Source organism: Hylobates moloch, unplaced genomic scaffold, assembly GCF_009828535.3.
Source record: "Hylobates moloch isolate HMO894 unplaced genomic scaffold, HMol_V3 SCAFFOLD_17, whole genome shotgun sequence".
NCBI classification, from domain to species: Eukaryota; Metazoa; Chordata; class Mammalia; order Primates; family Hylobatidae; genus Hylobates; species Hylobates moloch.
This window is the reverse complement of record NW_026652292.1, coordinates 37,038,792-37,052,698: the sequence shown is the minus strand read 5'-3', so window position 1 is coordinate 37,052,698 and position 13,907 is coordinate 37,038,792. Positions and strand designations below refer to the sequence as shown.

The following is a 13,907-nucleotide window of genomic DNA, read 5'->3' as shown; positions in this document are numbered from 1 at the left end:
GCACTTTGGGAGGCTGAGGCAGAAGGATTGCTTGAGGCCAGGAGTTTGGACCAAGCTGGGTAACATAGGAAGATCCTATATTTACAAAAAAAAAAAAAAAAAATTTGTCTGGGCACGGTGGCTCATGCCTGTAGTCCCAGCATGTTGGGAGGCCGAGGTGGGTTGATCACCTGAGGTCAGGAGTTTTGAAACCAGCCTGGCCAACATGGTGAAACCTCGTCTCTACTAAAAATACAAAAATTAGCCGGGCATGGTGGTGTGTGCCTGTAGTTCCAGCTACTTAGGAGGCAGGAGAATATCTTGAACCTGGGAGGTGGAGGTTGCAGTAAGCTGAGATCGCACCACTGCACTCCAGCATGGGTGAGTGAGACTCCATCTCAAAAAAAAAAAAAAAAAAAAAAAAAAATTCATTTGTAAATTTTTAGTTTAGTTAATTACTGTAGATATTGTTTGAGTCAAGCTGCATTATCTTTTTTATAATTGAATGATACAAATTCTTGACTTATAGCCTTTATAAATGTTGTATGTTGACAAGAATTGAGGAGTTTTTTTATTGAAAAATAAAGTTTGTTTATGAGCTTTATTATTGTTCTGGTTTTTTTTTTTTTTTTTTTTTTTGAGATGGAGTCTCGCTCTGTTCCCCAGGCTGGAGTGCAGTGGTGTGATCTCGGCTCACTCCAACCTCCACCTCCCAGGTTCAAGCCATTCTCCTTCCTCAGCCTCCCAAGTAGCTGGGACTATAGGCGTGTGCCACCGTGTCTGGCTAATTTTTGTAATTTTAGTAGAGACAGGGTTTCACCATGTTGGCCAGGCTGCTCTTGAACTCCTGACCTCATGATCTACCTGCCTCAGCCTCCCAAAGTTCCGGAATTACAGGCATGAGCCACTGCACCTTGCTTCACAATTTTACTTTTTCAGTTTATGAATTTGCCTGTTTTAGAGATATCATATAAGTGGAATTATGCAGAATTTGCCTTCTGTGACTGGCTTCTTTCACTTAGCATAATGTCCTCAAGGTCCCATCCATGTTGCGTATTGTAGAATTTGCTTCTTTTTTGAAGCTGAATAATATTTCGTTTTATGTGTATACCATTTGCTTTATCCATTCTTCCTTTGATGGACATTTAGGTTGTTTCTACATTATTGGCTATTGTGAATAGTGCTGCAATGAACCTGGGAGTGCTAATATCTCTTTGAGATCTTGATTCTTTTGGGTAAATATCCAGAAATGAGATAGCTTTATTACATGGTAGTTCTAATTTTAATTTTTTGAAGAAACTCCATAATGGCTACACCATTTTGCGTTTTTACTAACAATGTACAAGGGTTCCAGTTTCTCCATAACCTCACTGACACATCTTGCCTTTTTTTTTTTTTGAGAGGGAATCTTGCTCTGTCACCCAGGCTGGAGTGCAGTGGTGTGATCTCGGCTCACTGTAACCTCTGCCTCCCAGGTTCAAGTGATTCTCCTGCCTTAGCCTCCTGAGTAGCTGGGATTACAGGCGCCCATCACCATGCCTGGCTAATTTTTGTATTTTTAGTAGAGACAGGGTTTTGCCATGTTGGCCAGGCTGGTCTTGAACTCCTGGTCTCAGGTGATCTGCCCACCGTGGCCTCCCACAGTGCTGGGATTATAGGTGTGAGCCACTGCACCTGGCCACCTTTTTTTGTGTATGTGTGTGTGATAATACCCATTTTAACAGATGTGAGGTGATATTTCATGGTGGTTTTGATTTGCATTTCCCTGATTAGTGATATTGAGCATCTTTTCATATACCTGTTAGCCATTTAGAGAAATGTCTATTCAAGTGTTTTGCCCATTTTTAGATCAGGTTACTAGGTTTTTTGGCTATTGAGTTATTTCTTATATATTTGAAAGTTAAACCCTTAGATATGATTTTCAAATATTTTCTCCCATTCCATAGCTTTGCTTTTACTCTGGTGGTTGTTTCCTTTGTTGTGCAGAAGCCTTTTAATTTGATGTAATCTCACTTGCCTATTTTTGATTTTGTTGCCTATGTTTTTGGTGTTATATTCAGGAAATCATTTTTAAGACCAATGTCATGAAGGTTTTCCCTGTTTTTTTTTTTTTTTTTTTTTTTTTTGTAGGAGTCTTATAGCTTCAGGTCTTACATTTAAGTCTTTAATGCATTTGGAGTTGACTTTTGTTTATGGTGTAAGATGAGGATCCATTTTCATTCTTTTGCATGTGGATATCCGGTTTTCCCAGCATCATTTGTCGAAGAAACTAGACTTTCCTCATTATGTATACTTGATGCCCTTGTTAAAGATCAGCTGACCGTGTTATGTGTGGATTTATTTGTAGGCTGTCTATTCTGTTCCATTGGTCTATATATCTGACTTTATGCCAGAATTGTATTGTTTTGTTTGCTGTCAGTTTGTAATATATTTTGAAATTCATGAGTGTGATGCCCCTAGTTTTGTTCTTACTTCTAAAATTGATTTTGTCCATTTACTTTGTGCCCAGCTCAGGGAAGGGGTGATAGCAACTTCCAACCCAAATATCCCTCTCTGTTCTTGCTAGCCCCCAGGCAGCTGGATTTTGCCAAATCCCATCAGTACTCCACTACAGGTAAGAGAAGCCAGTCCTTTTGGTAGTCCCCATAAAAACTAGGGCATTAGACACAGTGTGGACCAATTCTTTTCCTCCCTAGGCAAAATCTGGGAGCCGGGAATTTTCTTTGCTCAGTCTATGCCAAGCTGGGGAAACAGATACGGTGACCACTCTTCCAAACCTCCATTATCTCTGGTCTCCTGTGGGTGGTTAGATTATATAGGACTTGTTTTAACAGTGGTCCAAAAAACAGGCAAGACAGAAACCAGTACTTTTGGTAGCCACCGTAGAAGTTGGGGCATTGGACACTCAGACCAACTCATTCTTTCCCTTGAGGGTAGCTCGGAGCTGCAGGGTTCTTCCCAATCTTATGGAGCTGTGCTGGGAGTAGGATTCCGGTGAGAGGGTGTCCTGAATCTCCCTTCTGGCTTTGATGAGCATGGATTCTTATTCATCTAGGGTGCAGGAGCCTTTCAATTAGTTTCTGGATTTCTCACAAAGGAATTTTGTTTGTGAATTGTTGCTGAATTGGTGTATTTGTTGGATGAAGGAGGGTCCAGGGCTTCCCACTCTGCCATCTTACTGATGCTACTCCTCTGCCATTTTGGTTTGTGAAGTTCTTTGAAGAGGAGTGCCCTTGGGAGATTTTAAACTATCTTAAATTTAAAAATGTAATTGCAGCTCTTTGGATTTACTTTAAATACATATGTATATTTAAATTTAGTAAATATGGAAGCATTAGTAATCAAGACAGTATAGTACTTAGATAGGCATAATGTAGACATATAGATCAGTGGGATAGAACTGAAAGTACAGAAATAAGCCTACATTTTTACAGTTAATTGGACAAGGGTGTCAAGACAATTTAATGGGGGAAGGAATAGTCTTCAGCAAATGGTGCTGAGACAGTTGGATATCCACATGCAAATGAATGATGGACTCTTACTTCACATTTTATGTAAAAATTAACTCAAAAGCAAACAAAGACCTAAACATAAGAACTAAAAGTATTATAAAACTCTTAGGAGAGAACATAGGTGTAAATCTTTGTAACCTTGGATTTTTTAGGTATGATATTGGAAGCACAAGCAACAAAAAAGTAGATAAAAATTGGACTTCAAATTAAACACTTTTGTGCTTCAAAAGTTACTGTCAAGAAAGTGAAAAGGCAATTCACAGAATGGAAGAAAATATTTGTAAATCATATATCTGATAAAGGTCTAGTATGTAGACTCTGTAAAAAACTCTTACAACTCAATAACAAAAAGACAAATATTGTAATTTAAAAATAGGCAAAGGATTTGAAAAGATATTTTTCCAAAGAAGATACACACACAGCTAATGAGCACATGAAAGATGCTCAACAATGTTACTTGTCAAGGAAATGAACATCAAAACTACATTGAGATACTACTTCACATTCACTATCATAAAAAAGATGGACAATATGAAGTGTTGGTGAGGGTGTGGAGAAATTGGAGTCCTCGTACATTGCTGGTGGGAATGTAAAATGTTATAGCCATTTTGGAAAACAGTCTGGCAGCTCCTCAAAAAAATGAAGCATATAGTTACTATATGACAAAACAGTTCCACTCTTTATACCCAAGAGAAATGAAGACATATGTCCACATAAAAACATTTACATAAACGTTCATAGCAGCAGCATTTAAAATGGCCAAGAAGTGGAAACAACTGAAATGCCATCAACTGACGAACAGATAAACAAAATGTGGTATATCCATACAATGAAATATTATTCAGCATTAAAAAGAAATGATGCCTGTTACAACATGGATGAACTTTAAAAACAATATGTGAAGTGAAAGAAACCAGACATAAAAGGCTGTATGATTTCATTTATATGAAATATACAGAATAGACAGAAATATAGCAATAGCAAGTAAATTAATGCTTGCCTAGAGCTGGGGTTTTGGGGAGAAATGAGGAGTAACTGCCAGTAGATATGGAATTTTCTTTGGGGGTGATAAAGATGTTCTAGAATTGATTATGGGTAATAGCTATGTAACTGTGAATATTGAATTGTATGTTTTAAATGGGTGAGCTTTATTGCTGTTTTAAAATTTTAGTAAATATGAATAAAATACCTTTTAATGTTTCCTAAGGCATTAGCTTTATGCCATGAAGAGGTATTTATTTTTTAACACTTCTATATAGGAGGATTTTTATTAGAATATTAAGAACACATAAAGCACAATTCCCATGGTACCTTAATTTTTAATTTTTATTTATTTACTTTTTTTGAGACAGTCTCGCCCTGTCGCTCAGGCTGGAGTGCAGTGGTACCATCTCGGCTCACTGCAACCTCTGCTTCCTGGGTTCAAGTGACTCTCCTGCCTCAGCCTCCAAATTAGCTGGGATTACAGGCATACACCACCACACCCAGCTAATTTTTTTTTTTTTTTTTCAAGACGGAGTCTTGCTCTGTCACCCAGGCTGAAGTGCAGTGGTGCAATCTCGGCTCACTGCAACCTCTGGCTCCTGGGTTCAAGCAATTCTCCTGCCTCAGCACCCCCGAGTAGCCACCACGTGGAGGGCGCCACCATGCCTAGCTAATTTTTGTATTTTTTAGTAGAGACGGGGTTTCACCATTTTGGCCAGGCTGGTCTTGAACTCCTGACCTCGTAATCTGCCCATCTCTGCCTGCCAGAGTGCTGGGATTACAGGTGTGAGCTACCACGCCCGGCCAAATACTGCTTTATATACCTATATATACCTATCTCTGTGTATTTTTTTTTTATTTTTATTTTTTTTGAGACGGAATCTTGCTCTCTCATCCAGGCTGCAGTGCAGTGGCACCATCTTGGCTCACTGTAACCTCTGCCTCCGGGGTTCAAGCAATTTTCCTGCCTCAGCCTCCTAAGTAGCTAGGATTACAGGCACCACCACCATGCCCAGCTAATTTTTTTTGTATCTTTAGTAGAGACGGGGTTTTGTCATTGAACTCCTGGTCTCGAGTGATCCATGCTTTTGCCTTGGCCTCCCAAAGAGTTGGATTTACAGTTGTGAGCCATCATGTATCTATCTTCTTTATGACTTCTCTAAAGGGCCTATTAGATTGTAAATCTGTAGATTATGTGCAATCTTTTCTTTTTTTTTGAGACGGAGTTTCGCTCTTGTTGCCCAGGCTGGAGCATAATTGTGCGATCTCGGCTCACTACAACCTGCGCCTCCCGAGTTCAAGCGATTCTCCTGCCTCAGCCTCACGAGTAGCTGGGATTACAGGTGTGCACCACCACGCCCGGCTAATTTTTTGTATTTTTAGTAGAGATGGGGTTTCATCATGGCCAGGTGGGTCTTGAACTTCTGACCTCAGGTGATCCGCCTACCTTGGCCTCCCAGAGTGCTGGGATTACAGGCGTGAGCCACAGTGCCCAGCCGATTAAGTGCAATCTTAAAACTAATCTGTTTGCATGAGAATCTTCTATCCAGGGAGTAAGTATACTCAGAGAAAACAACATATAATAGATTTAGACCAATGGTTCTCACCTGGAGGGCAGTTTTACCCCCAGGGAACATTTGCCATGTCTAGAGACATTTTTGTTTATCACAACTAGGAAAGGAAGCTGTATTGGATTTAGTGAATGTAGGTCAGGGACGTTGCTGAATATTCTACATTATAGAGGACAGCCCTTCCAAAATAAAGAATTACTCAGCCAAATATGTCAGTAGTGCTGAGGTTGACCTTTATCCAGACTATAGTGGAGTTCTTGTGACTAAGCAGTATAATATAATGAATAAGAGAATGGACTCTGAAGCCAGACTGCCTGAATTTGCATCCCAGCTCTGCCACTTCCTAGCTGATACCTTTGGTTTCTACTATTTTTGTGCTTCTCTAAAATAGTACTGAAAACAATAACCATACCTACTTCATATGATTATTGTGAGGATAGATGAGTTAACACATGTAAATCTTCTTTTTTTTTTGAGACGGAGTTTTGCTCTTTTTGCCCAGGCTGGAGTGCAATGGCGTGATCTCAGCTCACTGCAACCTCTGTTTCCCGGGTTCAAGTGATTCTCCTGCCTCAGCCTCCTGGGTAGCTGGGATTACAGGCACCCGCCATCATGCCTGGCTAATTTTTGTATTTTTAGTAGAGACAAGGTTTCACTGTGTTGGCCAGGCTGGTCTTGAACTCCTGACCTCAGGTGATCCACCCACCTCGGCCTCCCAAAATGCTGGGATTACAGTTGTGAGCCACCGTGCCCGTCCCAATACATGTTTAATATACTGTAGTAAACAGTCAATAAATGTTAACATTGTTAGGATCTAAACTGTTAACTTCAAAGATAGCCACTTTGAAGTACCTTTGTGATTGTGATTGTGGGTTAGCCCAGGAAATCCCCAAATGTACATACTTACTGGTCTACTGAAGCTGAGAATAGATTTGCCTTATCTTTAGTCCTATTATGAGTACTCCCATTTTAATGGCTTTTAGTCCATAAGCATGTTGTCAGTCACTTTCTTTCACACTTCTGTAATTTTTTTGCCCAGTGTTTAGGGCAACACCGTAGCTTCCATCTTTTATGTTCTAGTACATTAAAATAATGCATTAGGATGTGTATGTGTACAGTATATATATATATATATATATATATAATTAAACATACTAATTTTTAAAAACAAAACAAAAAACTCTGCCCTTATTTTCTAGGCAATTCGAAGTTTTCAAGTAGCCCTTCACATCTATCCAATGAACCCTGAAATATGGAAAGAAGACCTCTCTTGGGCAAGAACGCTCCAGGAGCAGCAGAAGGTAGCACAGAGGATTAAAAAAAGTGAAGCACCAGCTGAAGTAACACACTTTTCACCAAAGTCAATTCCAGACTATGACTTTGAAAGTGATGAGATTGTTGCTGTTTGTGCGGCTATTGCTGAGAAAGAGAAGACAGTTTCAGCAAATAAAACAATGGTTATTGTGTCTGCTTCTGGGGCCGTAGAGACCGTAACTGAAAAGGAGGATGGTGCTACGCCACCAGATGGCTCTGTTTTTATAAAAGCACGATGAAGCAGTATGCATAGGATTATTTGAATCTGTCTTTTTGATTGCTTCTTGAAGTTTTGACATAGAGACATTTACTCTGGAGATAGATAGGAGAACTCCTGGTTGTAAAATATGTTTTTCAGATGAGGCATATACAAACTAAAATGGCAGGATTATTGTATAGTGTTTGGAATATGCTTTGATAAGTTATGATTCATATTTCTCAAGGTTAAAATTCTGAGTAAAATGGTCTTTGATTAATAAACTTAGTTTAATCTGATATGTAAATGAATACATTTTAAAGACAAAACTTGAAAAGTGTATTCCTGAATAGTGAATAATTTGATCAATGTTACTGAAATGCTGTCTCAACTTTTGTTTTATGACAAAGGAAGTGTGTGATTTCCCTCCCTCTGAGAAATAGACTGCGCTTATTATTTGCTGTCTTTTTCTTGCTTCATTAGAGTAAGTCTGTCAGAAAGCTTGAATATTTTTGACATTCATTTTGATTCAAAGTTGTCATTTGGTTATATGTGGAATCTTCGAAAATTTGGCTGAAAATGCACGCAAATGTGTACATTCTGAACATTTTCTGAAGTTTCTCTTAATTCTGATTTGTATTTCTGTTTTGACTTTGAAGTTTTAACAATGATAGTTGTCTCCTTCAGTATTTGGTAAAAGTGTGAAGTATTGATAAATATGAGAATGATGGTTTTATTTTTTAATTGTTACAGTAAGTAATCCTTACCACAAATGAGTCATTTTTAAAATATGCATTTTTAAGTGAATGGCTTTTGCAGATAGGTTAATGACAATTGTACTGCTATATTATCCCAGTCAAAACCAATACTTTCTTTTCTCTATTTTACAAAGCTTTAAAAACCCTGGAAATGACTTACTTCTTGCTTGTATCTTTCCGTGTGATGACGGGGAATTACTTTTCTAGATAACTTTTTTTGAAACTACTCAGTGAAATGAAAAATAATTACAATTTTAAATAGCTAATTATATCTTTCTGTCTTTTTTTTTTTTTTTTTTTCTTTTTCGGGAGAACGGGGTCTCGCTATATTGCCCAGGCAGGTCTCGAACTCCTGGGCTCAAGCTATCCTCCCGCCTCTTGCCTCCCTGAGAGCTGGGATTACAGGCGTGAGCCACCGCGCCCGGCCAGCTAATTATATCTTTCTAAAAATAAAAAAGTAGGGCTGTTATTAGAGTGCCAATGAATAAATAACTTAAGCATAAAATACATAGAAAATGGAATGTGATTTATAGTACAATCTCATGAGTATGAAAAGGCTATATTAAAAAATATTTTATTGAAAGTCCACAGTCACATTCACAAACCAATACTGTCATTGCTAATCTGAACTATTATTTTTATACTATATATTGTAGTATAATAATATAGAACTGTTGGGTTCTGTTACTTCTGACACTCAGGAAGATACTATTGGTGTATTAATTTTATCTTTGTTAGAGATGAAAGTAGCCCACTTTATGTTAAAGATCTTACTACTGTTGGAGCATATAAGTAATGATCTACATTTTGGTTTTTAAAACTTTTGTTTTATTGGAATGCATATCTCTTTTCAGAGTTGGAGAAATTAGCACTTGCCTTGAAAAGAATATTCTTTCCTTAAGTTACATCATCAGAAAATTAGCTCTGGTTAGAGAGGTTAGTTTCAGAGTGCTCCAAAAAATATGTTAATTATTTTATTTTGTTTAATAAAGAACAGTCTCAAAACGTAAATAGGTATCTAGAGAAGTGAGTACTCAACATTTGGTATATTGTTTTGAGTAATGGATGTTTGTTTATTGTGTAATTTGTGAATAAATAGTTTTTTTTCTGCATTTTGAAGATTTTCCTATTATTTTGTATTGTTAGCTTTTGAAAAATTAGATTGATCTACTTAATGTCTTTCTTATATGAACATAATATATTTAAAGTACCTTGCATGGTGCCTCACACATGAAGTAATGCTAGCTATTTCAGTAAATGCTAGCTATTTCTATGAAGAACTTGAGTTAGTTTGGAGATATTTAACCTCAATTTCCTCGGATTTTAAAAAAGGAGAACGTTTTTGTAATCCTTTCCTTATCTGAAAATAAGAAGTCTCTGCTTCCAGTATTATAGGAGAGATGTGGGATTTTTCTTGACAGGGTCTATAGCTCAAGCCCCAAAGAGGCAAGACTCAGGATGGAATGCATGTGGCCACTAGGCCCTGTTAGAAGAACCTAGTGTTTCCTCTATGTTGGCATGGTAGGCCAAGTTAGTCTCTTTCTTACCCAGATATAAGACATAAAATAGTTTAGACATAAGATAGAGGAGAAAAAGAAACAGTAAGTTATGGAGAAGGAAGGCAGCTCATTTCTGCAGGCCCTCCAAAATGCTTATTTTAGCTCATACCCTTCTATGCATGAAGAGAAAAATGCACCCATTATTTTACAAGGATGTGAATGCTGATACACAAACATTGACTAAGCTTGTTAATTTTAATAAATCTTTATGAATGTGAAGAGAAATAATTGATGTTCATGATAGTGATATAGATGTTTAATATACTTTCTGAAATAACACTGTTTACTGTTCAAGTTATATTGACTATAATTTACATTATTCTTGTTTGAGAATTGTATGGCATAGACACTCGTTAGTCAGAGTGTCTAGACATCCAGACCATGCCTGATAACACAAGAATCATATATCATTCTCTAGAAAACAGGCTGTTTGGTTATAGAGTATTTATCTTAAATATATTAACAGACACTACATAAATATTGAAAAGCCATCCAAGTTATAGATCACAGGAGCCAGGTCTACTGCAACATACAAAATTTTATGGCAGTGGTTTCAGTATGACAATCTTTTGAATTGATACCGTATGGTAAAACTATAAAGATTTTTTAAAAGCTCTGTCTCAGCTAGAATTTTTATGATTATAACTGATCAGTATAGCCCTTTTAGTTGTTTGAAAATTACATAATGATTCAAAAGCTTGTTTCACTGGACCAGCCATTCTGAGCTATGATTTCATGATACATGTATTAATATCTAAATGAGTTGTGAGTTGACATAAGAACCATAGTTCCATAATAATTATCTTCAAATCAATGGATATCTTAAATGTGTTTTTTTCTTCCTTAGAGATTATTATTAAACTGATGTATTTGATAATAAAGAATTTTGGGACTGAGAAAGTAAGTTTTTCTTACCAATAATAAGATATTGAAATATATAAATTATAAAACAGAAATAAAATGAAATAAAGGAGGTTATCCCTAAAGTCATATTTACTTTAGTCACTTGCAATTAAATATGGTTACTTTGGAAGAAGTGTGGCCCGAAAGCTAGTGTAACATGAATCATGCCCTAATACGCATTATATATGAACTACTTTGGTGAGAAGGCAGCGGCGGGGGAGGATGGCTTCCTCTCACAGTGCTTCTTAGGCTATCCATTTACCAAGGAATTCTAATCTCTTCCTCTCACTTCACCAGGAAAGGAGGGAGTTTAAGATACAGAACTGGGCATGCTAGCCTCTTTTTTCCCTTTTGTGGATTTGTCATAACTGCAGAGAGCCTATGTTGTGGTCTCTTGCCAGCCACATTGTGAATCTTGCAGTGTAAGTTCTTTGCCTCTGCAAAGGGAGATCTGTACTTGTGCAGAACTGCCCATGCCTTAGTAAGCAGGTCTGTCTAATTCTGAGTTCAATATCTGGTGGCTATTGTTGGCATAGACTTAAAGTACATGCTCCAACCTAGCCTTTTTCAGCAATAAACTTAATATATTGAATCTCCATCTGTCTGTGTCTCAAGTGGTTCAGAGGTCAGGAGAGGACAGGGACATTATTTTATGACTCCCTCAAACTTTAACAAGGACTAGTGCAGATTATATTTCGAAGTAAGCGTGAGACATATTAAAAACTACATGTGGGAATTCTTTCCTAATTTTAGATTTTTTTTAAATAATGGAAATTGTATTGAAATTGAGTAGTGTTAATTACAAGGCAACAGGTAAACATTTGTTCAGGATATTTAAAAGGTCTGCTGAGTTGGAATTGTGACGGACCACATTGTTGACTCTAGATTGAATTGGAAGGGAAGAATGTGAAATGAGTTAGGATATCCTCTGTTCACCTCTATTAACTTTCTTAAATGAGTATAACTTAGAAATAATAAAATGCAAGTATTTTAATGTTATAGTTGGGAGAGTTTTGACAAATGTAAACACCCACTTCACCACTACCATCCTGATATAATGTGTGTCCATCACCCAAAAAGTTCTCTAAAGCCCTTTTGCAGTCAGTTCCCCTCCACCTCAACAGCCATCCCTAGTCAATTACTTATCTGCTTTCTGTGGCTATACGTTAGATTTGACTTCAGAATTCTAGAGTTTGAAATAAATAGGCCATATAATATGCACTCTTTTTGTGTCTTGACTTTATTTTTTTGCCAGGCATAATGCTTTTGAAACCCATCCATGTTAAGATTCATCCATGTTATTGTGTATATCAGTAATAAGTTCCTTTTTATTGCTGAATAATATTCTAGTATAGAGATATACCACAATTTGTTTAGCTGTTCACCTATTGATGGACATTTAGGTTGTTTCAAGTTTTGATCTATTATGAATAAAGCTGCTATATGTATAAATCACAATTCTGTGTGTGGACGTATGTGTTCGTTTCTCTTATGTAAATACCTAGGGATGGAATTGCTGAGTCTCATGACCAGTTTATGCATAACTTTAAAGGAAACTGCCAAACTGTTTTCCAAATTATCTGTACCATTTGGGATTTCTGCTAGCAATGTATTTAATTAATTTCAGTTTCTCCATATCCTTTTCAATGATTGACATTGTCAGTCTGTTAAATTTTAGCCACTTTAGTGGATATGTAGTAGTATTTCATTGTGGTTTTAATATGCATGTCCCTAATGATGTTGAGCATCTTTTCATAGGCTTATCTGACATTTCTCTATCTTTTTTGGAAAGTACCTGTTCAAATATTTTGCCCATTTTTGATTTAAGTTATCTTATTATTGAGTTGTAAGGGTTTTCCTTTCTACTGGATAGAAGTACTTCATGAGCTATAAGTATTGTGTATATTATCTTCCCATCTGCAGCTTGCTTGTTTTATATATATATATATATATATAAAATAATATTTGCAAATATTTTCTCCCATTCTGGGTTGTCTGTTGGTAGTTTCTTTTGCTGTGCAGATGCTCTTAAGTTTAATTAGATCCCATTTGTCAATTTTTGCTTTTGTTGGAATTGCTTTTGGTGTCTTTGTCATGAAATCTTTGCCCATTCCTAGGTCCAGGATGGTATTGCCTAGATTGTCTTCCAGGGTTTTTATAGTTTTGGGTTTTACAAGTAACTCTTTAATACTTCTTGAGTTGATTTTTGTATATGGTGTAAGGACAGGGTCCAGCGTCAATCTTCTGCATATGGCTAGCTGGTTATCCCAGTACCATTTATAGAATATGAAGTCTTTTCCCCATTGCTTCTTTTTATCAGCTTTGTCAAAGATCAGATGCTCACAGATGTGTGGCCTTATTTCTGGGCTGTCTACTCTGTTCCATTGTTCTATGTTCTTGTTTTTGTACCAGCACTATGTTGTTTTGGTCACCGTAGCCTCATAGTATGGTTTGAAGTCGAGTAATGTGATTCCTCCAGCTTTGTTCTTTTTGCTTAGGATTGCCTTGGCTATTTGGGCTCTTTTTTGGTTCCATATAAATTTTAAAATATTTTTTTCTAGTTATGTGAAGAATGTCATTGGTAGTTTGATAGGAATAGCACTGAATCTGTAAATTGCTTTGGGTAGTATAGCCATTTTAATGATATTGATTCTTCCTATCCATGAGCATGAGATGTTTTTCTATTTGCTTGTATCTTCTCTGATTTTTTTGAGCAGTGTTTTGTAATTCTCGCTGTAGAGACCATTCACATCCCTGGTTAGCTGTATTCCTAGGTATTTTATTTTTGCAGCAATTGTGAATGGGATTGCCTTTCTGATTTGGCTCTCAGTTTGGTTGTTGTTGGTGTATAGGAATACTAGTGATTTTTGTATAATGATTTTGTATCCTGCAACTTTGCTGAAGTTGTTTATCAGTTGAAGGAGCGTTTGGTCTGAGACTATGGGGTTTTCTAGATATAGAATCTGCAAACAGAGATAGTTTGATTTCCTCTCTTACTATTTGGATGGCCTTTATTTCTTTCTATTGCCTGATTGCTCTGGCCTGGACTTCCAATACTATGTTGAATAAAAGTGGTGAGAGAGGGCACCCTTGTCTTGAGCCAGTTTTCAAGGGGAATGCTTCCAGCTTTT

The 13,907-nt window shown here is 36.9% G+C and overlaps 1 protein-coding gene across 3 annotated transcripts in view; it reads left to right on the top strand.

The window, feature by feature from the left end:
• Nucleotides 1-12,228, top strand: part of TTC33 (tetratricopeptide repeat domain 33) — a 42,780-nt gene extending 30,552 nt beyond the window's left edge. For all 3 annotated transcript variants that reach the window (XM_032135201.2, XM_058430088.1, XM_058430087.1), the window contains exon 5: nt 7,246-12,228. In XM_032135201.2, the coding sequence (XP_031991092.1) occupies nt 7,246-7,599 (354 nt within the window). In that variant the 3' untranslated portion in view covers nt 7,600-12,228. The remainder of the gene's footprint in view (nt 1-7,245) is intronic.
• The last annotated feature ends 1,679 nt before the right edge of the window (nt 12,229-13,907 follow it).